This window comes from Lutra lutra, chromosome 1 (genome assembly GCF_902655055.1).
Source record: "Lutra lutra chromosome 1, mLutLut1.2, whole genome shotgun sequence".
Taxonomy (NCBI): Eukaryota; Metazoa; Chordata; class Mammalia; order Carnivora; family Mustelidae; genus Lutra; species Lutra lutra.
Window position 1 is genome coordinate 196,454,453 of NC_062278.1, and position 26,023 is coordinate 196,480,475.

Sequence of the window (26,023 nt, forward strand, 5' to 3'; positions counted from 1 at the left end):
CATGTGATTTCACTCATGTGTGGAATTTAAAAGACAAAACAGATGAACATAGGGGAAGGGAAGGAAAAATAAAATAAGATAAAAACAGAGAGGGAGGCAAACCAGAAAAGACTCTTAACTCTAGGACACAAAGTGAGGGTTGCTGGAGGGGAAGTGGATGGGGGGATGTGATAATTCAGTGATGGGCATTAAGGAGGGCACTTGCTATAATGAGCACTAGGTGTTACATGTTATGTTATATATACCGATGAATCACTAAATTCTGTCCCTGCAACTAATAATACACTATATGTTAACTGGATTTAAAAAAAAAATTAAGTGCAATTTTAACAAGTTTTAAGAAGGGAGGGTTATGGGAGTACCTATACTGGAAGAGCCTTCTAGCTATGGAGAACAGCACACACAAATTAGATGGTAGGCAAGAAGAACTGAGGAGACCAGTCTGTGGAGAGAGCAGAAAATGAGGGGTGAGAGGTGTGAACTGAAGCCAGACATGTACGTTTTTGCAGCCACTGTTAGGATTCTTCTTAATCCTAAATGCAACAGGGAAGACACTGAAAAGTTTTAAGTGAGGGAAAAGAATGACTTGATCAGATGTATGTTTGCCTAAGACAACTCTGGCTACATTTTGGAGAGGACCTGGGTCAGGGACCCAGCATCGACATGGGGAATCCCTTGAGACATTCTGTGATCATCCAGGAGAGGGATGCGGTCGCCTAGACTGCAGTGCTGACGGAGGAGGTGGAGAGAAGTAGACATGAGTTGGCTGTGGAGAAGCTGAAGAGAGGAGTCAGGGATGACACCTGGATCCTAACTCTTCAAACTCCGTGGACCGTGGTGCCAGTCATTGGATCATGTTTTCCTCTTGAAGCATCTTTGAGACATGGAAGAGGAACTGAGAAAGAAAGCCACTAGATACAGGTGTGGAGCTCAGAAGAGAGGACTAGGCCAGAAATGGAAAGCAGGAAGCCCTCTGGTGTCTGAATCTGCTTTACAACAGCCAGAATAACTTCTCAGACTTCTGCTTGGACATCTTCAAAGTTACAGAACATCCTCCACCACAATGACCACACATGCTTAATTAAAGAAAGATGTTCCTTATGTTGGACTAAAACCTTAAAGTCAGTTCTTCTCACTAGTTCTGATTTGGCCCTTTGGACAAATGGGATTTCTCTTCTATCTACCAGGGCTTCAAGAATTTGAAGAAAACTGAAACAGTGTGTCACATCACCACTTTGCCATCCCACCATGTTAGATCTTCTTTCCAGCAAACATTCTTTCAGATCATGTCAGCAGTCTGACCCTTGCCCATCTCTTCATCTTCATCTATTGCAGACATAAAACCAGACCCAGAAAACACCCATTTACCCACACATATAACTTCTACTCAGATCTAAACAAGTGGAGCTTCTTTTTTTTTTTTTTTAATTTTTTTAAGATTTTATTTTATTTATTTGACAGACAGAGATCACAAGTAGGCAGAGAGGCAGGCAGAGAGAGAGAGGGGAAAGCAGGCTCGCCGCTGAGCAGAGAGCCCGATGTGGGGCTCGATCCCAGAACCCTGGGACCACGACCCGAGCCGAAGGCAGAGGCTTCAACCCACTGAGCCACCCAGGTGCCCCACAAGTGGAGCTTTCTAAGCATGGTATGTTTTCACAAACTTTGGTGACTTTTCTCATGCCGTTGCAGAAAAGTTGTTTCTAACTCCACATGTAAAGTTATAGCTCTTTAGCAGAGGCAAAGGAGACCACCTAGCTAACTACAGGAATTTTTTCTGGAGAAAGGGTTAGACAGAAGTGGCCAGTAGCTCATCTATATCCAGGACTGTAGGACAAATGTGGACTTACTCAGAGCCAACATCATAATATTCAAGTTGGTTCTGTCTTGCAAGGGGGAACAGCAGAAGACTTTCTAGGTTGCAGGCAGTTTTTTGAGTTAAGAGCCATTACCCTCACCTGCAGTCACAAAGAGCCCACAGCCTTGTCCAATCAGGAGTTCCTTGGGCAGCCTTCCATAAGGTCATTCAGAGACCCAGACTCCTTTCACCCAGGGGTTCCTCTCCAGGCCTTAAAGCCCTCCCCTGGATGTTCTGCATCTTGTTAAGAGATGCAGGAAGAGAGAGTATGGGGGATTATGTGGGAGGTGTTAGGGGCCAGGAAGTAGCTTACCCTTATCACATTTCACTTCTCAGGTCTCATTAATAAGATATCAGTCACATGACCCATATAACTTCAGGGAAGGCTCAGAAATGTAATGTAGCTGTGTTTCCAGAAGGGAAAAGCAGTAAGGTTTGGTAAAGCATACCTGCCTTATCCTGAAGGTGCTACAGTTTGTTCTCTTTCTCCCCCAAAATTTTCAATGATACCCTATCATCTGTCAAATTTAGAATAGGCTCCTAATAGTTTAAGGTTGTTTTCATTGTGACCCAAACCCATCCTTCCAGCTAAACTGGCAATTTCATTTTTCCCCAAGTATACCCTACCAGTTCACTCTTTCTTATCTCTGGGTACCCTACATCTTTTATCCCTGAAACATCATCAGTCATTCAAGGTCCATTCAAGAAGTCACTTTTTTTTTTTTTTTTCCAGTCATGGTAAGTGTACTCCCTACCCCCTATTTCACCCTTCCCGCCACCTACCTCTCATCTGGTAACCATGAGTTTGTTCTCTAGAGTTAAGAGTCTGTTTCTTGGTGGCCCCTCTCTCTTTTTTTTCCATTTGCTCATTTGTTTTGCCTCTTAAATTCCACAGATGAATAAGATCATACTTGTTTCTGACTTGTTTCACTTCATATTATACTCCCTGGCTCCATCCATGTCCTTGCTAATGGCAAGATTTCATTCTTTTTATGGCTAAATATTCCATTGTATATATGTACCACTTCTTCTTCATCTGTTCATCTATCACTGAGCACTTGGGCTGCTTCCATAGTTTGGCTATTGTAAATAGTGCTGCAATAAACACAGAAGTACAGGTATGCTTTCAAATTAGTGTTTTTGTATTTTACGGGTAAATACCCAGTAGTGTGATTACTGGATTATAGGGTAATTCTATTTTTAATTTTTTGAGGAACAAGAGGTCACTTTCCACTGCTCTGCTTTATGTTATGATTACCTGTTTACTTTTACTATCCCCTCCTTTGAGGGCAAGTGATCTATCTTACCAATTTTGTGTCACTAAAAACTTCTAGGAAATGCTTAAGAGTACTCAATCACATGTTTGTTCAATTGAGTTAAATAGTTTTTTTAAATTATTTCCTTAAAGAGAAAATAAGATATATTTTTTAGTAGCTTTCTTTTCTTTTCTCTCTCTCTGAGGAAAAATATTTGTGGCATTTGTGTTTCTCAAATGACAGCATAAGAACCATTAAGGGGAATTTGTTAAAATTATAGATTTCTACCGCACTTTCCCAAGATTCTAATTCTACGGATCTGGTAGATCTGATATTGGGCTCCAGTATCTGAATTTTTTATAGATGCCCTGTAGTGGAGAGGGAAGATTCAGATCACAGGACACCTGTATTGTACATTCAGAAACATTGCAACACGGTGTTTGTCATGATGTCCATTAATGGACTATTATTTCCTTTTTGAACAAAACAGATCAGTTCATTAACAAGGGAACAGGTAATGTGCGCAACAGTAAAAATCAAGATGTTTGTCATATCGCCTTTGGATCCAGAGTTCTGGGACCACCTCCACTCTCTGGAAGAAGGAATAACATGAGGATATCCACTGAGGTAGGAGCAAGGTCTGAAGAGCTTGTCTCAGCATGAGGGGCATGGGAGAAGGGTTTTTTTTCCACAGTGCACCGGAAGGGGGCGGGGGGGTTGGGGGGATGGGGAATATATGCCAAAAGCAGAAGCCTTGAATAAATTTAGAACAGAAATTCTGGATTTTAAAAGAACTCAGTCTGTTTTATTTTTGTCATGTCAACACAGTTAACATTTCTGAGTATTCTTTTGATCAAATATGTTAACAAAACTTAAAGGCAAATATATGTGAACACATTTTGTGGTCTCTGTCAAGGAGTTGGATCAGGATCCCTGAGTGGCTCATTTGGTTAAGCAGCTGCCTTTGGCTCACGTCATGATCCCAGGGTGCTGGGGTCAAGTCCCACATCGAGCTCCCTGCAGGGAGCCTACTTTTCCCTCTGCCCCTGACTCTCATGAATAAATAAAATAAATAAAATCTTTTAAAAAATAAAAATAAAAAAGGAGTCAGATCTTCACCAGATACCTTACAACAAACAGGTTCTCAAATGTTATATTTTTATTTTTAATTTCCTCTGAATGTCAGACACATGATTTTCAGTTTTAACTCCTACCTACTAAAGATGGAGTATAAGCACATTTTAATTTATGTGTCTAGAAGACTTGTCTTCTATTTTGTCTCACATTATATTTCTCCTTCCATTTCTTTCTAATTTTCTGGTATAATGTCCCTCTCCACCAACTTTCTAAACTTCTCATTTCCTCTAGTTTCTTTTCTCACTTTTTATTTGTCCAAATATTATTAGTCTCTGTAAATTCTACAGAAAATAAATGCAATTCCCGTATTATAAGATGTGCAGATTAATTCCTCTCCCTTACAGACAGTAAGATCCATTGGGTCCAAAAATAACCGATCAGGCCAACAGTCTGTGGCCGAGGACTGTGTCAGCAGTGCAGAGATGTCAGCCTCGCTGATGCCGGAGTCAGAGGAGCAAGCAGATAAAGAAAATATTCACCAAATAAAGCAGACCATACCTGTTCGTGGTAAGACTCATGCATAAGGGCCAATAGTTGGGGGAAAATAGAAATGTTCCTGTGAAGATAAATTTGAAGTTTAATTCTTTTTTTTTTAAAGATTTTATTTATTTATTTGACAGAGAGAGATCACAAGTAGATGGAGAGGCAGGCAGAGAGAGAGAGAGAGAGAGGGAAGCAGGAGCTCTGCCGAGCAGAGAACCCGATGCGGGACTCGATCCCAGGACGCTGAGATCATGACCTGAGCCGAAGGCAGCGGCTTAACCCACTGAGCCACCCAGGCGCCCTGAAGTCTAATTCTTGATTAGATCTTAACATCCAGAGAATTATCATTTAAAAATGAATAAGATGGTAGATATTGAAATCTGTTTCAAATTCTTATACATATATTCTGTTCTGGAACCTATCGTTCTCTCTCTCTCTTTTTTTAATACTTTATTTATTTGTTTGTTTATTGTAGGCTACGTGGGGCTTGAACTCATGACCCTGAGATCAAGACCTGAGCTAAGATCAAGAGTTGAATGCTTAACCTGACCAAGCCACTAGGCGGCCCCAACTATCATTCTCTTTATAGTCTCTTTATTCCATTATTTCAAATTGCCATAGTATCCTGCATTTTTATTTTATGATGACTGGTGAGGAAATAACATAGCATTCTATAATTAACTAGATTTGGGGAACTTTACGTGTGTTTTAAATTTTCTTAATTTTATCTTTTAGTTAATCTCTTCCACTTGTAAAGTGCTTTTTATTTTCTCCTATTGATGCACAGAGAACCCCGTTGGTGAGGAAGAGATTTTTGTCCCATTTTGTAGATTGAGGGTTCATGGCTAACAGAGAGGTAAAGTGATTTGCAATTTGTAATCACTGGAAAGAATTGAGACCAGTACCAAGGTCTTACCACTCACTGTAATTTTTCCGTCCTTGCATGTCTGACTTTTGTGAGAGTTGGAAAGGAAGGCATTTGGGTTCATTTTATTTGACTTAGAGATTAATGATCACAACTACAGACTATATTTCTCATATAGCACAAAACTGAGAGAAGTACGTAAATGCCACAGATGTTCCATCCCAGCTCTATCACCATCTGTAAGACTTGATCAAAATTCCTAAACACTGTGGGCCTCAGTTTCCTCATCTGTAAAATGTAGATAAAATTGCTACTGGCCCTAGTAGTAGTAATAAACAATGATTGCTTCAAAGGGTCATTGTGAAGATTCAACAAGAAAAACAACTCAAGCACATCATATTGTGCCAAGAAGAGAAGCATTCCATAAATATTAGATGCTGCTACGAATGCTGTTAATTATTATGATGATGATTATGCAGTTAAATTACACTTAAGAATTCTTTTCCAGGTGTGATCACAGTTCTCCAGGATTCTTTTGGAAACTACCTTCCAAGCTGTTTATGAATATACTTAAGTATATGAATATACTTACATATACTTAAGTATATGAATATACTTACGTATATGAATATACTTACATATACTTAAGTATATGAATATCTTACCAACTTTCTCTTTCAAAGGAAGCAATTATTTTTCTATATTAGTGATCAGTTTCATTTTTTGTATTTTTTAATATAGTATGTTATATGTATAATTAACCATATGACCTGTTGCTCTCTGTAAGGTTATGTTACATGCATAAAATGTCTCAGTAATTTCAAAAGATATGATCCCAATAATGGAATAGGAATAATTACCTATTTCCCTTGAAAGAATAAGTTGTGATTTTGATACAGATTTATATGATGTCACAATGATACCTGAACATTCTCATTATAGCTACAATTATATTTACTGAGTTATTTCAGACCATATAGTACTTTTTGTTCTGGCTTTTTGTTCTTTGATATGAAATGTACCAGCCGATCTACATGTTATGCATCCACATCCCCCTCAAGAACCATCAGCAGATAAGAATAATAACAGGAGAAGATTACGGTTAAAAAGCACCAGCAGAGAAAGGACAGAGGCACACAGCGGTACGGCACTAATTCAATACTATCTTATATCTGTATATTATTCAGAGCAATGGAATCTCTCTCTGCAGGTTGTAAATTTCAAAGGATCACAAACCAATTCATTTAAAATATAAATGTCTTTTCTACATGGATTATGGAAGTCAAATTTTCTGCAAAAGAATTGCTCTAGAGCCCTAACAGATTTGCTGGATTAAACAGACAGTACCTCAGAAGTAAAGGACTTCCCTACTTCTCCTCTCAAAGGCTGAATCAGCTTAAATTATTGTTTTTTAGAAACAGCCCAAATTTGATAGAGGAGGTTCCTGCCTGCAGACTTCACTAAAATTGAACTTAACTCATAATTTTTCATGTTTCATATATATCTCTTCTTTTTAAACTGGGCCCTTTTCAAATATTTCAAATATATTTCAGATATATTTATCTGAGATATAGGGGTGTGTGTGTGTGTGTGTGTGTGTGTGTTTAACGTTTGCTGTCTCTCCCTTTGGACTCCATGCTAATAGAATGTAGGTTAAAATTTCAAGTATTCACAACCAATAAAGCATTAGTTTTATTATAGTTATCCCTTTGAATATTGGATTTGAGGCATTTAAGTGTAGATCTGTCTGCACATTCATTATTCTATCCTGAGTCAAGCCCAGAGTATATCATGTACACATCTGTTAGCATAATTTCTCAAAAATGTAGGATTCTTAGGCTGAAATTCAGCTTGTTAGGATTCATGTTATTTTATAAAATAATAGAAAAGTTAATTCTGTGTCCATTTTCTTAAAATGCTTAAGGAAAGTGCTTGGTTTAAAATTTTGAGTCATGTTGTGCAAGAAATGTAATTTAAAGAAAACACATTTTACTTTATGTGGAACCAAAGGGAAAATATAGGAACCTTTGAAAATAATATGGGTGATAGAATTCCTTTTATTGCATATTATAAAACTTAAATCTAAAATGCCCCCATGCAAATATCAAGAAATTTAAAGATGACCCTCTGCAAAAATGCAGCTGAGTTCATCTTTGAAACATTCTAGTGGAGAAGAAAAGAACTGCAGATAGTCTGTATTATCACCTCGAAGGTACTCTTCAATAATCATGTAGAAAAGCACACCATGTTATTAGCATTCTTCCAAATGAATAAAAATCAAAAGAAATAACATCGTGGAAAATATTTATTCCAATAAAGGCAGTTCTTCAGGAAATAACAGGAATGAAGATAAAGCAACAGTTGCCATCAACAGCGGGTCCCAACAAAGCACAGAGATGAACCCCAGCTCTCCAGCACTGCAGTCTCCCGATCAAACAGGTTGGCATCTTCAGTCCACTTTAATTGTTAATAATTGATGAAATATCAATATGTTTAGCATTTCAAACCCAGTCATTTTGAGAAGTTGTGATACAGTCATTTGCTAAAATCTATCATTTTGTGATAAATCTTTTAACCCCAATTGCATCTCATACTTTGATGGATGAAAGGGCATTTTTATTTCCAAGTTTCAATGCACCAGTTATCATGCAGAAGGAAAGTTGAAACTGAAGTTTTCACAGGACATTGTCACCATCCCCAAAGATAACCTATTGTTGCAAGTCTCCAGTCCTCTTTATAATGGAGACGGTTGGAGTGTAGAGCATTGAGCCCATCAACATATCTTCCCTAGCAGGTGTGTGGTACTTTTACAAAGGCGAATTGTTTTTGAGCAAGAGAAAAAGGAAAATAAATGAAAATTGTTTGTAGTTTGTCAGTCTTATTTATGCAATGTTGAAACCTTCATTAAAATGTTAGGCGCAATTAGTGTCTCTAGCATAAATCTGACTGTGTAGAAAAACTAATTAGATGTTTAGGTGATCATTCTTGCATTTATCTTGTTTGCTGCAATATTGTGATTACACAGTAATTTACATATTTTCCTAAGAAAACATACCAAATTATTCATTACAATTGATATGGAAATACTTGAGGTAAAACTACGAATTCCAAAAAAGCATGTGGTGGTGAGATAATTAGAGTTCATTTGGTGTAGAAACACTCCTTTTACCTTGACTTTTTGACAGTTAATAATATGTTTGACCATAGGTCATACAAGTTGTTGAATTGCAAAATGAAGATTCCCAGTATCTTTTCCTCCAATTTTCTTTATAAATCCATGTAGGTAATGCAGCCCATTGGTTTTTATAATCTTTTTCAACATTTATTTATTAATAAAGCATATACTGTGTTTACAAAGCACCTGCTATGTGCTTAGCACCATGCAATAGGATTTGGTGTCCAAAAGAGGACAGCCCATTAAATCTGTTTATTTCACCCGCTCATGGTACCCTGACTCCGGACCTTCCACATCCCCTGTGAATGTGGACCAATGATGTAGATTCAGCCTGCTGTAGGCCACTTACCTACAGAAAATGTGAAAGCCTTGTCCCTTTCAGATTTTCCCTAAGAAATGTACATTTGTTACACTTTTTTATAAGCAAGTTCTATTATATAATGGTAGTCTTAAGAAACGAATACATTATGATGAATACGATTTTATTTGTGCCGTTAATATTATTTTTATTAAAGGTCTTTTTGTTTGTTCCTTTGGTACTGGAGGTTTTAGAGTTCAAGTCAGCAAATCTTAGATGTCTCTTGGTTACTTTTCTTGTGAAGTTAAATAGAGCAGGATTCAAGAGTCAGGGTAAAATTACCATGTCCACATTTTGGTTCTCCTGAACACAGATTTTTTGTAAGATTTTCACCATTGTCATAGTGCTCAAAAAAAGCAAATTTTAAGGAAAATAGACTAAGTCGAGAAAATGCAACCTTTTCCTGCTGTCATTCTAAAGAAGAAAATAAGCATGCTTTTAATGACAATCATTTTAATATTTGTCTGTTACATTTGCCTGGATCGTAGTTATAAAAATCTATCTCAATGTTGTATGAAAGATTAAAATCTTTTTACTGTGTTGTACATCTGAAACTAACAAAACATTGTGTGTCAACTAAATTTCAAAAAATTTTTAAAGTTCAGAATTTTTTTTATAGTTTTAGTTAAAATATATCCCAGGGGTAGTATAGAGTATTTTTAACCAAAACAAATAATGTTGTGCAAAAAGATTTATATATCAAAACATTCTCTGCTATAATTAAAGATCTTTTTCACCCATCACATTAACAAGTATTTCTGTGGATTTTCTATTACTGGAAAAGTCTGCTCAATTTAGTCTCTGAATTGTCCTGTTTCAGTCAGTGGAATGGAAAGGAAAACCCTGTTAACCTTTTCATGGTTTCCTCTTCTCCATGATTTGTAATCCAAACAATGCCCAGTTATTTTATTTAAAGAAACTTGTTAAATATTCCGCCCTCCTGCAGTTAAAAGAAGATATTAGTGACTCAAACCCTTTTAAACTTGGAAGATTTCCTCCCCCCGTGGAATGTCAAATTAATCAGATTGTGCTATGAAGAACTTGCGGCAAGACAGGTGATAATTATTTCAGACTTATAAATTTCCTGGCCAGTGTTTCAACTCAGACCGAGAAGTGCACATGAGTTGCCCGTAGCTATAGGCACCGATCTATGGATTAAATGTTCAGCAGGTTACAAGATGGTGGATAAATTGCATTCGTTGGCTTCTGCATTATTTGATAAATCTCAGTTGCAACCCAAGAAATTTTAACCTAACTACCTGCCTTAATAGAACACTGATGGAACACTCCTGTAATTTTTGTCATCTTTCCCCAATGTCAGATGAGTGGATATTTCCTGAACATGATGATCGCATTTCCCATTTGGCATCCAGCAGACGGTCTCTCCTGGATGAAGACTCCTGCCATGCTTCACACATGTGGCTGGAAGCCAGCAAGGAAAGTGAACATGGCCAACTGGCAGAGGAAACCCAGGTTGTCCCGAAGGACATTTTCACCTTTTCATCAAGACCACGATCAGCGCCTCATGGAAAAACTCAGAACACGTCCCCAGAGGGGTGCCCATTTATTCTGGATCTAAAAGAGGATACCAGCCTGACAAGGAGAGACACCGAATCGGAGGAGGATTTTTATGGCCGTGACAGCAGCGAAGAGGTACACTGCTTGATGAGTGAAGTCGTTTTATAGCACAGTTGTTCCATTAGCTCCGACGAGCACTAAAACTAGTTGAAACGAAAGTGGGGGAATCAGCTGCTATTTATAAAAAGGCAGCAGATTGCATGTCAGTCGACAGTTGCCGCAGGTTGTTATGGAAACTCTGAATTCTACCTTTTTTATTAACAGTCAGCCAATTTCATTTTTAAAAATTTCATTTTTAATTATGAAAACCAGTTTTGGGGTTGTTTTTGTTTTCTCATTTTATTTTTTGTTTCATAAAGTGAGAGAAATAACATGCGGTTTAGTAATACGATGGCAAGACCAGTAAAACACTGAGAACACATTGTTCTAGCTCTCTGGGGAGACTGCCACAGTGGCTAAGCATTCTGAATTGACGGTTTTCTGGCTTCCTCACTCCCCTGCCATCCCTCCACCTTAGACCTATTAGGACTCATTATTTTCCATATGGTCCCGGAATTTCAAGAGTTGTGCCAATTAAAGTTTAGATAATGAATCATGGATTAGTGCTGGGACTTGTCTTACCCTAGGTTTTCTGTTCACAATTATTTAGAATACAAATATAGTTTATAAACTAGTAAATTCACATAAAGTTTAAAAAAAAAACTTGTTATGAACCAAACAGAAAGTAGTTCTGAGACATTTGTTTTAAACTTAATGTATTATGAGGACTCTTTTCCCTCATACAAAATGAATTTATTTGTGAAATTCCTTCAGCTTTGTTCTTTAATGATAGGCATCCCTATATTCTGTGGAAAACAGTTATCTTAAAAGCAGGTTATAGTCAAGTTATGGTTTTGTAAAATTATACACACCATTTCTATGTCAAAATTGAATTATAAATTACTTAATTATAGGTAATAAATATAAATATAGCAAATTATATACCAATATAATTATTATATAATAATAATTAGAATAACTTTTTGTATATGCTTACAAAAAAATTTTAATAATTATAACTGATCAAGGATCCCCCTTGGACAGCAGGATGTAGATAAGGTTCATTGCTCCTACCTTCAGAGACAGCTGAGAATATGATGAAATTGTTCAGGCAGTAATTATGGTTTTTTGCAACTTTTAATGAGTTTCCATAGCAAGGTGTGCGGGGAAATCCTTCTTTTTACAATATTTTTGCCTTCTGAGTGTAGTGAAACTATTAGTCATACCAAACATAAACCTACTACACATCCCTTTATGCATAAGTAGTACTTTTGATGCCAGCATTTTAAATGTTGCTCTGGACATCTTCATCCCTTTCACCCCGAATAACATTAAGATATAAAAACTAAAATAGACATTTGCCTTCAGCATCTACTACTGCCTCCATCCCAGCTGTCAATTCTTCTACGGTATGAATAGGCTAATCTGATAAATTAATTCATACCATTTCATTAATGGGATAGTCCATCCACTTCCCATATGTATTGCACCATCTTTCAGACCTAAACCAAAAGCATTCCTTTAATAGTGGAAATTTCAAGGCAGGTGGGAAATGTTAGTTCCTTCCCTGGAAAAGTTTGAGGAAAATTTTTACGAGAAACTGCCCTTTAAATATCATGACATGAGGAACTTGACAAGAAACAATAGAACTTCATGGGAAAATGAAGAATACTATTCTGATTATTTTAATTTGTTATCACTTGGTGTGCTGTCTTCTGCTACTAGCTACTCCTGACATCCTTCGTCATTTATTATGCAAACAAATACTAATTACCAACTACATGAAATTGAAAATAAATATATCATGTATTACCCAAGTTCTGAGTGGCATAGCTATCTGGTCACCCCTGAGCCAAGACCACCAAAATGACTAGTAGCATAGGGCTGGAGTCTATACTGGGACCATCTCATGGCTAACACCTGTCCTAGCCCACATTTAGCTGGAGCCTGCTAAGAGTGGCAGCCAGAGAGAAGGGCAGAAGCCTTGCCATTTGGGGTTTATTGTTAGAGGCAATAACAATATACAAACTATGAAACAGAAAATAGACCAACAAAAAATGTTGGGTTTTACTTAAAGAAGTTCTAGAATTTATGGTGATCAAATTAGTCTTTAGGGGGCTTTTTTAGTCATTTCTTTTCCTTAGGATTACTTCTTTGATTTATTAATTGTGTAAGTCAATGGGAAATCAGATTAGCTATTTAAAATGTTTATTTACATACAGTCTTTGAAGAAAAATCAGTTTAGTTAATTTAGGCATCCTTACTCTAAGTTGCGTTATTTTAGAATGTTATATCCTTAGAGTAGCATAATTATACTTAAGGAAAACAATGTCATCTCATAAATAATGGTGGACGAACGAGGATAATTACATTACTTACTATGCTTGAAGTTTTAACTTGTAGTGAAAGACTTTATTTGATGGCCAACCATTGAGTATTTTTAAGGGGAAATTAGATATATTCCATAGCCTGTAATCTAAGAAAAATCAAATGTTATCATGATAGCTAGAGGAAAAGTACACATACAATAGTAAAAGCTAATTAAAATAAGCTTTCAGTGATACATTGATTTTGAAATTTAAGTTCCTCATCGTTAGTTCATAGCTGAGCTCTTCATAGTGTGAGGGCCTCAAAAGTATGAGTTTTCTTTTTTTTTTTTTTTTGCATTTGCTCTTGTCTTAGTCTTTGCTTTACTATATATTTTATTCCCTAGGCAGCCATGTATACTAATATTCCTGATACTCAATCAGTTTGATGTTTGTACTTCTTATTTGAAAAGCACACTATGGAAATATATAGCTATAAAATCAAGACTGCCATGTAAAATGAATTATCCTAGGAAAGCTATTAAAACAAAGTGCCTTTCCCACGATTCCAGCATCTGAAAGAAAAAAAAAAAAAAAGCCTCTTTCTATTATCTCTATTTTGTATTTTATTCCGTTATTCCCAACATGGCTTTGAGTATATGCCTGGTTTACAACTTGAAATAGTTAGCTTTATATTAATATTGTATTACTCCCCTAATTTAATTTTTCATCTAGAAATACTGTCATTTTTCCCCCAAAGCTCTGGCTGTGTATCACATACTAAAGTACATATTTGCAAGGCCAGATAATTTGTCCTGTATCACAATCCAAATTGGAACATTAAGCCAAAAAATTATCCATAGTTGGACATGAATTATGTGGACTGACTACTCAGAGCATTCAAATTAGCTAGGGCACTTCCAGATCTTCTCTCCATCTAATAACTCCTTAGAGGGCTGCAGAAGACAAATTTACCAACAACAAAGTAAAAAGGACCCTTTTAGTCCTCCTCTTCAGTTTTCCCCACATTGTTGCTTTAAGGCTTTTTGTTTTGTTTTGTTTTTCTGGCACTCAGCAATTTAGCTGTTTCATAGCATTTTTTTCCTCGCATAGTTTATATTTCTGGGTTAGTCTGTAAACCATTCACCCCATATACTTGACTAATGAATTTGAATTACTTTCTCACACACATGTACATACACACAATAGAAAGACTATTTACTCCTCTTGAGGCTGCTTATATTTCTGTGTAACCTTTTAAAATTTTTAAATGTCAATAACTGTGTTAGAAAAAAATGGAAGGACTCTTATTTTTAATATATTGCCTTGCATTTTTATTTTTTTTAAAGATTTTATTTATTTATTTGTCAGAGAGAGAGAGCGAGCACAGGCAGACAGAGTGGCAGACAGAGGCAGAGGGAGAAGCAGGCTCCCCACAGAACAAGGAGCCCGATGCGGGACTCGATCCCAGGACGCTGGGATCATGACCTGAGCCGAAGGCAGCTGCTTAACCAACTGAGCCACCCAGGCGTCCCTATTGCCTTGCATTTTTGTTCCTATATATTATGAATTACAACATAACATCCTCTAAACCTATCAAGCAGATTTAATATTTATTCTGGGTGAGAAATTTTTTAAGGCTGTTCACAGCTCTGTGTCTTTATTACTATCTTGTGAAGCTCTGTTCCTCTCTGCAAACATCACAGGCCCCTTGGTTCTTGTGACTTGGCTCTTCATTGTTATATGCAGGTAAAGAAGATTTTAAAACTCTTGTCTGCTTAGAATATCATTCTGCAGCTTCTGCTAGTAGATAAATATCTTGTGGATAAATATTTGGTTATGGATAGGAGTTTCCACAAGAAATCTTTAAAGTGTTATCAGCTAAAAGAGCATGAAGTCTTAACTTAAAGAAAAATGTTTCTGTCTTAAACAATTAAGAGTGTCATCATTTTCCCCAAATAGTCATGTGATGGTGTTTGCCCACCCCATAGAGTCCTTCTAACTTCTGCTATTCATCTGTCTATAGAGCATCACTGACTAGAAGTAAAAATATTTACAAAATAGGGCGCCTGGGTGGCTCAGTGGCTTAAGCCTCTGCCTTCGGCTTAGGTCATGATCTCAGGGTCCTGGGATCGAGTCCCGCATCGGGCTCTCTGCTCAGCAGGGAGCCTGCTTCCTCCTCTCTCTCTGCCTGCCTCTCTGCCTACTTGTGATCTCTGTCTGTCAAATAAATAAATAAATAATCTTAAAAAAAAAATTTACAAAATAATTTGTCCAACCCCTTTTAATATCAAGCCTGCTTCAGGTTAGTTACTTGTCAGAAGCAGTTACATCTTCCTTTCTCATTTTACTTCTTTATAAACTAGTAAAATGCATTATATGTTACCACTATCAACTATCTTTGTCATCCAGAAAAAACTGTATTACTTTAATAGTTTCCTATAAAATTCAGGAGGTGGAAGTAGAAATACTTCTTGGGAATGGTTGTTAGGGAAGCCCTTTAAGATACATTTGAGTGGTCAATCTTGTTATCCTCAAAGAAGAAATGATTTTTTTCATTCTGTTATGACCAGTGTCTTTAGCTACATCTATGCAAATAATTGTGCCTTTTAGTTGACAGTGGAAGTATATACCTCTAATCATCTCTTTGGTCTCCTAGTGCCCATGTCCAGCTAAAGGATGCTGTCAGTGCATGCGTTTAGTCACTAAAACATTGGACAATAGTAAAGACTCCTGCTGGCTCAATCTCAATTACAGATTCAAAACAGCCATTAAAAGTATGTTTGAATTATTACAGACCTATTTTTTCTACAGAACTTTTAAGAATGTTCTACAAGACTTCTTTTCACAGTGGACTGAATTAAAAAATCAATTGAAATACAAATAAATATAATCATCCACTTTTACAAAGGCTAAAACAGAGCTCTACCCTGACTCGCTCAACATTAAAGTTGTGATACAAAGAGCCTGGGTCCCATCTGCTCCAAGTAGGTGGCCCTCAAGAGTCATTAAAATTATCTTTTTAAAATTACAGCTCAGCAAGAGCAATCCGTTTTATGCATCCAGAAATTATTGTCCAAATGCCCATCTGCATGTCGTTTTAAGAAATGTAGTTCAACAGAGGAAGTGCTGGCTCCTTGGGGAAATCATTCTCATCTTCAGCGTACATATGCTGTGCTACAGTTAATCAGGCAAACTCTATTGATGTTCCCGGCACTTGGGCGTGATTGAATATTTAACAAACAAATGCCTCTGAGCCCAGAAGACAAATGGTTTAAGAGATTTGGGACTTTTAAAAAAATATATCAAGTTAAATCAAAAGCATTTTGTGTTTGTTCTTCTGAGAAATAGATGAACAGATGATCGGAACATGAAAATGGCATGACAATTTCTTTACCACTCTGACAAATTATATTCAATTGCTGTACAGGTTTTCAGTAGTTAAATGACAAACCAGAGGGGAAAATATGGTGATTTTTCAATCAGGTCATAGTAAGCTTACTTTTAATGCATATAACAAATGCATATATTATATAAGAAAAAATTAAGCCAAGAGCATGTAGAGCCCAAAAATGTTACACATTTGGAATCAATAAACATCATCTATACATATATCATCTACTTTAGTAAGTCAAAAGTGTTGCTAAAAAAAGGAATAGAGTTTGCCAATGTACCACGCCTAGAGAGTACAATACTAGGTTTCATTCTCTATTTCTTTCCACTCCAAAAGAGAAGCCATCCCAACTTAAGTCAAAATATTGGTCTCGTTTATCTCTTGCCTTTCTCATTTATCCTAATTCTCCTTTTAGAATCTGGGATAAACCAGAATTGGTTCTGGGGCAGCCAAAGTAAACGAGCCTTTTATACTCTGTCCAGATTCTCCAGTTACTTATCTTTTCTTACTTTAAGAAGTAGCATAGAAACGTATTACCTAGAAATGCAGTACAACCAAGAGAATGCTCACTAGGGAACACAGCTAAATCTGTCCTTCTAGGCTCATCGCCAGACCAGGGTATATCTTGGGAAAAATGTGAGGTGAATGGCCATATACATCTCATGAATATTTCTTTGTGTATAATCATGCCAAGCAAAAAGAAATAATTTTACACCTGAGTAAACTACTGGAAGGAAGAAAAGGCTGTACTCTGACCCACCCAGAGATATAAAAAATAGACTTCATATAAAATAATTTGATTTTTAAGGTGTTTATAAAATGATATAGCAAACATCTGACTTTATAGGTATCCCTCTAACTATACATCTGAAACTTTTGAAATGATATTTGCTACCTTCTACCTTATGAAATTTTTACTTTTGTAGGTATCTATTTCTCGGCTTTTTGCCTTTGCCTTCAAGATTTTGTGCCTCTCGAGGCCAATGCCCATGTTCTTCTTACCTGTGTTTCTTCTGTAGTGCCTAGAAAATGCCTTACACCTAGCAGGAGCTTAGTAAATATTTACTGAACTCATTTTTATTGCAAAAGTTCCCAATTTCTGCCTATGTCATATACAAAATAGAATCCCAGAGGGATCCAAAGATTCTGGCCCAAAGATGCATAATTACACTGTTTCGGCATAACCAACCTATTTTTAGGGCCTCTCTGTTTTAAATACGTAGCACACGTTTATTTTTTTTTATGCAAATTGATGGAAATGGATGAGCAGAGGGTCTTTTTGGTCACAGAAAACCCACTGCCCAATGTATATAACCAGTATAGAAAATTAAACGAGAGTTTTTTGAAAGCTGGAGAAGAGATAGCACTATCAAGCAGCCAGACTGAATTAACAAGAAATCCATCCTACTTCCACCAGTACCTTCTTAGAACTAGGGTTTGGGGAATGTTTACTATATTCTCTGTTTACTTTCTCTAAGACAAGGCTACACTTTTATCCTCATTTCATCTCTGTAAAACAAAAATTGCAAAAGCCACCACCCCATTCCTTAGTAATTTAGGACAGTAGGCATCTTTCCGGTCCCTGGCATTCTTTCCAGTTTTCTTCCTGAGGACAGGGTTCTTCAACCATGTGAACAGCTTAAGGGCTCTCAGAGTGGCAATAAAGGATTAGCTTATTCAGTAAATGATGTACAGCAGCGAGAGTTGCCCAGTACCTGCAGTTGCAGCCAACGTAGTACTGTTGCAAGGGCGGAAATATCCCAACCTTCTTATTTTTTCACATGGAACGTAAAGTAAGTGCCCATGGATTGACATCCAATCACCATCTTTTCTTGACTCCATCTGGGGTTCTGGAAAATATATTTCCCCATCATTTATAAAGAAATATATGTATGAGAAAATCAAGCCAGCATAGACAAGGCAGGTTTAGGCCCAGGATGAATACCAAGATGATCTTTAGACTCTCTGCAGTTCTCATCCTTTATTACAGATAGGCAAGCTATTTCTTGGGAGACGTTCTAAGACCCGAGTGTTCTAAGACCTTTCTTGAGATTACAGTTACTTTCTGCAGGAAGTACTTTCCTCTACTTTCCAACACTTTCCACAAGGAAGGAAAAACATTTTATAACAGGATTAGGGATTGCAGACTACCTTTTAGAGATTTCCAGAGTCACTAAGTAGAGCATACCTTGCCTTCTACAGAACTCTCATATCAGCCCAGCCTCTCCATCACCACTACCACTGCTTCAGCCCAGCCACACCAGCACCTCTAATCATGACCATTCGATAGTCTCCTAATTGGCCTCCCTCTTAGTAATCTCCACAGATGCTGCAGACACCATACAAACTCACACCCATGCCTTCTATCATGGGCCATCGCTGATTCTCCTGAGTCACATCACCCAAGGACCTCTCAAAGGCCCTGCATGGCAGAGATTAAGTTCTGGACTACCATTGTATGCCCATCATCTACAGTGCCTTTGGCAATAGCCCTAGATATGATGAGGAAGAAATGAAGAGAGGCAGAACTATGACAGACACACAGATAGATCCCTTCTCATTAAAAGGCGTGATAAATTCCTCTTCTGGGGATGCCTGGGTGGCTCAGTCAGTTAAGTGTCTGCCTTTGGCTTGGGTTAGGATCTCAGGGTCTTGGGATCAAGCCCTGAGTCGCATCGGGCTCCCTGTTCATCAGGGAGTCTGCTTCTCCCTCTCTTTCTGCCCATTTCCCCTGCTCATGCTCTCTCTCAAGTGCTCTCTCTCTCTCAAATAAATAAAATCTTAAAGAAAAACATCCTCTTCTGGCCTGTGTGCAACCTAGAGCAGGCTTTCTCGCCTTTACACATGCTTCACTTCTACTGAAAGGGAAATCTCACCTCAGATAGTAATCTGTATGTTGAGTGTGATGATGACCAAACACTGAGCAAGAAACTCAACAGTTCAATCAGCCTCTCAAATATTTTGTTTAAAAATTCCAAATCTGGGAGGGGGGGATGCCTGGGTGATTCAGTTCATTAGGTGTCCAGTTCTTGATTTCAGCTCAGGTCATGACCTTGAGGTCTTGAAATCAAGCCCCCTGTCAGGCTGCATGCTGAGCCCACATGGAGTCTGCTCAAGATTCTCTCTTTCCCTCTCCTTCTGCCCCACCCCACTCCTGCATGCAGTCTTTCTCGATCATTCTAAAAAAATTTTAAAAATAAAAAAACAAATTTGGGGAGTAACTAGATGTTTGGTTCTGTGTGGCTACAAATTGAAGGGTAAGCAATAGCTTACTGAAATTGAATGTAAGAGATACATTCTTAGATAGCAAAGAATGTCTTTAAAATATAATCTGCTTTGGGTGGATACCTGGGTGACTCAGTTGGTTAAACATCTGACTTGATTTTGGCTCAGGTCATGATCTTAGAGTCATGAGATCTAGCGCTGCATCAGTCTCTACACTCAGTGGGGAGTCTGCTTGTCCCTCTCCCTCCGCCTCTGTTACCTCCCCTGGCTTGCACATGTGTTCGCTCTTTCTCTCTGTGTCTCAAATAAATAAATACATAAAATCTTCAAATGTATATAGAGATAGATATATACTCTGCTTTTATTGATTTTTTTTCTGTCCTAAGTTTATCATTTTAATATCCACTTATTTTTTTACATATTTAAGTAAATAAGACAAATTGGAAAAATCTACCTTGGCAGGTATAAGCAACGATCAGGTTAGTTTGTTCTTTCAGGTTCTTATTTTATAGCAGAAAAATCCGACTGAAAAAAGCACTGTAGTTCTCATTTCCATTATTTACTTTCACAGCCATTGATTTTATGTTTGTAGTTCCTCCTTTCTCAGATTTAAAAATTAAAATTTTTGCTTTCCTAGGGATAATCTCAGAACTATGTATTTATAAAACTCATGTAGCTTTACAAATGATTCTGTTTCATCATGCTCTTGTCTTACAGAAAAAAAAATACTTTCTGTAATTGAAATTTTCATGTAAGAAAAGTATTTCACAAAACATGTCTATTATCTATTGCTCTTGAACAATAAGACTTCCCTACAATAATTTAAAACAAATACACTTTGATAGCCCAGCTTATTTTTAGAGTAGCATTTCTCTGCTTAAATAAGCTAAATACTGTAAGTTCTAGCTGTTCCTCTTCTCATAGAGTTAGCTCATTAGGAAGTCAAAGTTTGCTATGCTTATGTAACTTCCGGTGGATCCTCTTCTTTCACATGCTTTTTTGAAATAACTGTATTTTTAGTGAATGGCTCTCTTGTAACTCAGAAGTTAAAAAAATATATATGCCTTACCAAGACCAGATAGATACCACATAGCAGGGCATCTTACCAAACGGCTTATACCTATTGCACTGCTGTTTTTAGTTATTCATCTTTTTATTGCAAAATAAAATAGGTGTGTGTGTGTGTGTGTGTGTGTGTATATAAAGTATATATATATTAATATATATATATAAAGTATAGGTATATATATATCATATATAGGTATATTATATGTATACTTTGGCTTTTATTCAGAGAATAAGTGAACTTTTTAAGAACTGTTCTCAGTAGCTTCTTCACCACAGATTTTGGCTCAATGTGGTTTCACTTTGTTCCCCCATGTAGGGTAACGACAGTATCCAGGGTTCCCCGAACCCAACGACTAGCCCTTCAGGGTTAACTCAGCTAACATTAGAGAACACGTTGGGGAAGGCTGCGAGGCAGACAGATAAAGGACCTCTAAAAAGTGCCTACACAGAAGCAGGAGCATTAGAAAGCCAGAATTCCTTGGCAAAGCAGATAGATAGAAAAGACTTTCGAACAAGTGTGGTGCCTACACCATGCCTTTCTCCCCCTGGAAGAAGTGAAGCCTCTCAGAAAACTCCAGATCCTGTTATCAAAGCAAAGGACTGACCAGCCCATCAAGTACCAGCTTCAATAAACAAAACCTCCCTAAAGGAGATCTCGGGGGGAAAGATGAGGCCGATTCCTGAAGTATCTGTAAGTGGCTTCGCTCTGGTTTGCATAGGCGGGTAGCAAGTCCTGCTGTGTTCTATTCTGTCCCACTTCGCACGGGTTTTCAGCAGGACCTATTTTTCATCATTTGGGTGATCAGTAATGTATTTGCCTTCCTATTCCAATGTGTTTTAGCTCAGTAGCAACAGCTGTTAAAGAGTATATTGCCCATCCCAGTGATAATAGAATGCCTCATGTTTTTAATGAGAAAGATAATTATCATTATAGTAAGTTTTTTTATTTCCCAGTTACTTCTCATAATTTTAGTTATCACTGCCTGCAAATTATAAATGAAGATCTTATTTTTGAGCCAAAGGCTTGCCAGTGAAATTGACAGATTTTCAATAACAATCTACATTAGGAGCCATAAAAACATCATTATTCTCTTCTCTTTCTGGTCTCTTTGCAGCAGTTTCCCAAATAATAAATGGCATGAATGAAGGTTAATAGTAAAGTAGTGTCATTGAATAAATTCCTAGGCTAGTTTGGTGGCTCTATTCGTGTCCATTGGGTTGATTTTCCTCCTTCCTGTGTTAGTACCTCTCTTCCTTCAGTCCCTCTGTGCTGCACTTAGAAACCAGAGAACAGATGAAGCTATACCGAACAAATGAACTTACATTCCATTTTTTTAAAACACAGTAAAGGTTTTCCTTATTTGTCATGTCCTAAGTATTCTGTATGTGTTACATTGTAAAGCTTTGGTTCAATTACATTCTAAGCAATTGAGGGAGGATTGTTCCCTCACACAAGTCACAGACATATATGTCATCATTAACAGAACAGAAATAGCTAATACTTCTTAAATACCTGCCATGTGTCAGTCACTCTGCCAAGCCTTTTTTCCACTGAAGCATTCATTTAATCCTCATAGTGACCCTGAGAGGTAGACACCTTCGTGCTCATTTTTTAGATGAGGAAACTGAGGTTCAGCTCGGTTATGCGGGGTGCTCAAGGACAACAGCAAGTTAGTTGGAGAGTTAGAACTTGAAACTAGATTGTCTGAGACCAGAAATGCTGCCTGGGTCCACTGCACTGGACTGCATAAATGTGTACCAACTCTCACGTAAATGGTGGCCCCTCCTCAAGAAAGACCCAGATAAAACTGGAATGTGTATTCATTTTATTTCTCACGTTGGTATGCGTATCTGCATGTGTGCCCACAAAAATGTAGTGAATAACCTAACTCAATGAAAATGGAATTTGTTTTATGGTGATTTTAGGATGAAATTGGTCAATAGTAATATCTTTGCCTGTTTTGCATTTATTTTAAATTATTTCTAAAACAGATATTCTACCTAACTGTAATTTTTTTTCCCCTTTGGTGTACTCATAAGTGGAATGCAGCTAATAAATTAACCTTAGGGATTTGTTCTTAGGATGCTGTTTCCCTTGACTGCAGCCGAAACTGGGCTGCCAAAAACGGAACCAAAGCAAGTCTCTAAGAAGCCTTCCGCTCCATTCTCCCCTAATTTTTTTTTGCCACCACCCTTCTATTAGGTAAAATCTCTCATTCTAATATATCCTAAAGGTTGCTTATTTTTTATCTTTCCATCTTTCTGTAGAAATAAAACCAGGGCACGAAAAATCAACTTGTAAACTTGAGGCACAAATGGACTTTGAGTACCTGGCCACTCGACCAAGTGCACTGCCCGAACCATAGTGCTCTCTGATGATACCAGGGGGAAATGGTATCATTTTCCCTTACCCATCCTCTTCATCTGAGAGCCCGTTTGCTGAGACTCTTTGCGTTGCTCCAAGAGCCCCTCATCCTCCCAGGGCCTCACTGCCCTTTACAAAGCGCTCACCTGAGCTTTTGTGCCTTTGCGCAGGCGCCCCGGTGCAGCTTTGGCCATTTTTACTAGTCCATTTTACCTCTAAGGAGACTGACAGCAATCCCTTCAAAAGGATGGAAGAGGGAAGGAACTTTACACGTGTGGACAGGATAGAGGCACAAAAGCACTGCTTACCATTTGCGCAGAGAGGTTTGACCTCAGTGTCAAAATACAGACTAATAAAATGTGATCTCAGGGAACCCACATGGTCGCTACAATCTGTGGCTCACATTCGTGAATGTGATAACCCCAATTTAATAGGATGTAAAATTATGGAAGGCATCGGCACTCTGCCCCATTTCAGGGTGAATTTACTGTGGGAATGGAGTGTTCTTCCAGAGACACGATTTATTTTATTTTTTTTTAAAGATTTTATTTATTTATTTGACAGACAGATCACAAGTAGGCAGAGAGGCAGGCAGAGAGAAAGGAAGGGAAGCAGGCTCCCCGCTGAGCAGAGAGCCCGACGTGGGGCTCGATCCCAGGACCCTGGGATCATGACCCGAGCCGAAGGCAGCGGCTTTAACCCACTGAGCCACCCAGGCACCCCCAGAGACACGATTTAAAAAAGAAATCGTGGTCATAGTGAAAGGGTGCCAATACTTGACATTCTCTCCATTTAATAACTGTAGCTAAGAATCTGAAACAAGTTTCCTCAAGAGAGCCATGTGCTTGCCAACTCCACAAAGGAATTTTTTCCCCCAGATTCCAGAAACCCATGGTGGTGACTGTTAATAATATACTAAAATTTGGGGAGCCTGGGTGGCTCAGTGGGTTAAAGCCTCTGCCTTCAGCTCAGGTCATGATCCCAGGGTCCTGGGATCGAGCCCCATATCGGGCTCTCTGCCGAGACGGCAGGGAGCCTGCTTCCTCCTCTCTCTCTCTCTCTCTCTCTGCCTGCCTCTCTGCCTACTTGTGATCTCTGTCTGTCAAATAAATAAATAAAATCTTTTTTTAAAAATAAGAATATACTAAAATTTAATTCACACAATATAGAATTCAGCCTTTTTTAGGGCACTCATGGAGTTGTGCAACCATCACTACTTATCTTAGATCATTTTTATCACCTATTAATAGTCATTCCCCATTCATTGCTTCCCCCAAACTCCAAGAAGCCACTAATCTGCTTTCTGTCTCTATGGATTTGCCCATCCTGGACAGTTCATATAAATGATGTCAGACAGTATGTGGCCTTTTGTGTCTGACTTCTTTCATTTAGCATAATGTTTTCAAGTTCCATCCATGTTGTAGTATTTCATTTCTTTTTATGCCTGAATAGTAATCCATTATATGGATATGCCATATTTGTGTATTCATCTATCAGTCGATAGCTGGTTCTTTCAACTTTTTGGCTATTATGAAAGATGGTGCTATTGAAAATAAATAAATAAATAAATAAATGACTGAATAAATAAATAAATAAATAAAGATGGTGCTATGAACATTCATATGCACATTTTTGTGTGGACATATGTTTTCATTCCTCTTGGGTATATACCTAGGGGTGGAATTTCTGGGTCATATGGAACTTTATATTTAACTTTTGAGGAACTGCCAAACTGTTTTCCATAGCAGCTGCACCATATTACATTCCCACAAGCAAGGCAAGTTGACGGGATTTTTCTGCATCTTAGTCAACACTTGTTATTGTCTGCCTTTTTCATTTAAGCCATCCTGGTGTGTGTGAAATGGTATCTCATTGCACTTTCAGTTGGCATTCCCCTGATGACTCAAGATGCTGAGCATCTTTTCATACACTTATTAGCATATCTGCTTATCTCCTTTGGAGAAATGCCTATTCAAATCTTTGGCCTATTTTTTCATTGGATTATTTGTCTTTTTATTGTCCTGTTGTAAGAGTTTGGATACAAGCTCCTTGTCAGATACGTGATATGCAAATATATTCTCCCATTCTGTAAGCCGTCTTTTCATTTCTTGGGGCTATCTTTTGAGGCACGGAAGTTTTTCATTTGGTGAAGTCTAATCTATCTATGTTTTTCTTCTGTTGCTTATGCTTTTGGTGTTATAGCTAAGAACCATTGCCTAATCCATGGTCACAGAGATTTATTCCTGTTTTCTTCTAAGAATTTTTTAGTTTAACTCTTAAATTTTGTCCTATAATCCATTTCTAGCTAATTTCTGTCTCTAGTGGAAAGTAGGGGCTCAACTGCATTTTTTTGCTTGTGAATATTCACTTGTGCCAACACTATTGATTGAAAGACTATTTTTCCCATTGAATTGTCTTGTCACCTTCTTTGGAAGTCAGTTGACCATACATGTGAAAGTTTATTTCACATAAACTTCCCAGTTTCTGTTCTATCTATATGTCTATCCTTATGCAGTATCACACTGTCTTGATTACTGTAGTTTTATAGTAGACTTTGAAATCAGGTAGTGTGACTCCTTCAACTTTGTTCTTCCTTTCCTGGATTGTTTTTGCATTTCCATAGGAATTTGAGGATCAGTTTGTCAGTTGAGATTGCATTGCATCTATAAATCAGTTTGGGGGATACCTAGAAGTATTCTACTGGTATGATGTATAGGAAATGTACTAGATGCAAAAGAAAAATTTTGACAATTATCCTGGGACTGGAAGTCCATCCAGTATATGAATGCAGGTATGAAATTACCTCTGCTGGCTAGCTTTGTAGTCCAATGTATATAGAGAACTAACATGTAGGGTGGTTTCTGCCTCATAAGCTGGGCTTCTAGGGGCACCTGCGTGGCTCAGTCAGTTAAGCATCTG

At 37.6% G+C, this 26,023-nt stretch overlaps 1 protein-coding gene across 5 annotated transcripts in view; it reads left to right on the forward strand.

Moving 5' to 3' along the window:
* CFAP20DC (CFAP20 domain containing) overlaps nt 1-26,023 on the forward strand; it is a 254,309-nt gene that overhangs the window by 154,591 nt on the left and 73,695 nt on the right. Inside the window, exons 9-14 of one of the 5 annotated variants that reach the window (XR_007120850.1) lie at nt 3,602-3,738; nt 4,593-4,755; nt 6,622-6,738; nt 7,916-8,035; nt 10,448-10,782; nt 21,056-21,430. Coding sequence is in view for 3 of the 5 variants with exons in the window: in XM_047690656.1 (XP_047546612.1) it covers nt 3,602-3,738; nt 4,593-4,755; nt 6,622-6,738; nt 7,916-8,035; nt 10,448-10,782 (872 nt within the window). In the remaining 2 variants the exon portion in view is untranslated. Of the gene's footprint in view, nt 1-3,601; nt 3,739-4,592; nt 4,756-6,104; nt 6,188-6,621; nt 6,739-7,915; nt 8,036-10,447; nt 10,783-21,055; nt 21,431-26,023 lie in introns of those variants that run through there. The other 4 variants (XM_047690656.1, XM_047690666.1, XM_047690682.1 and 1 more) reach the window with 4 other exon arrangements.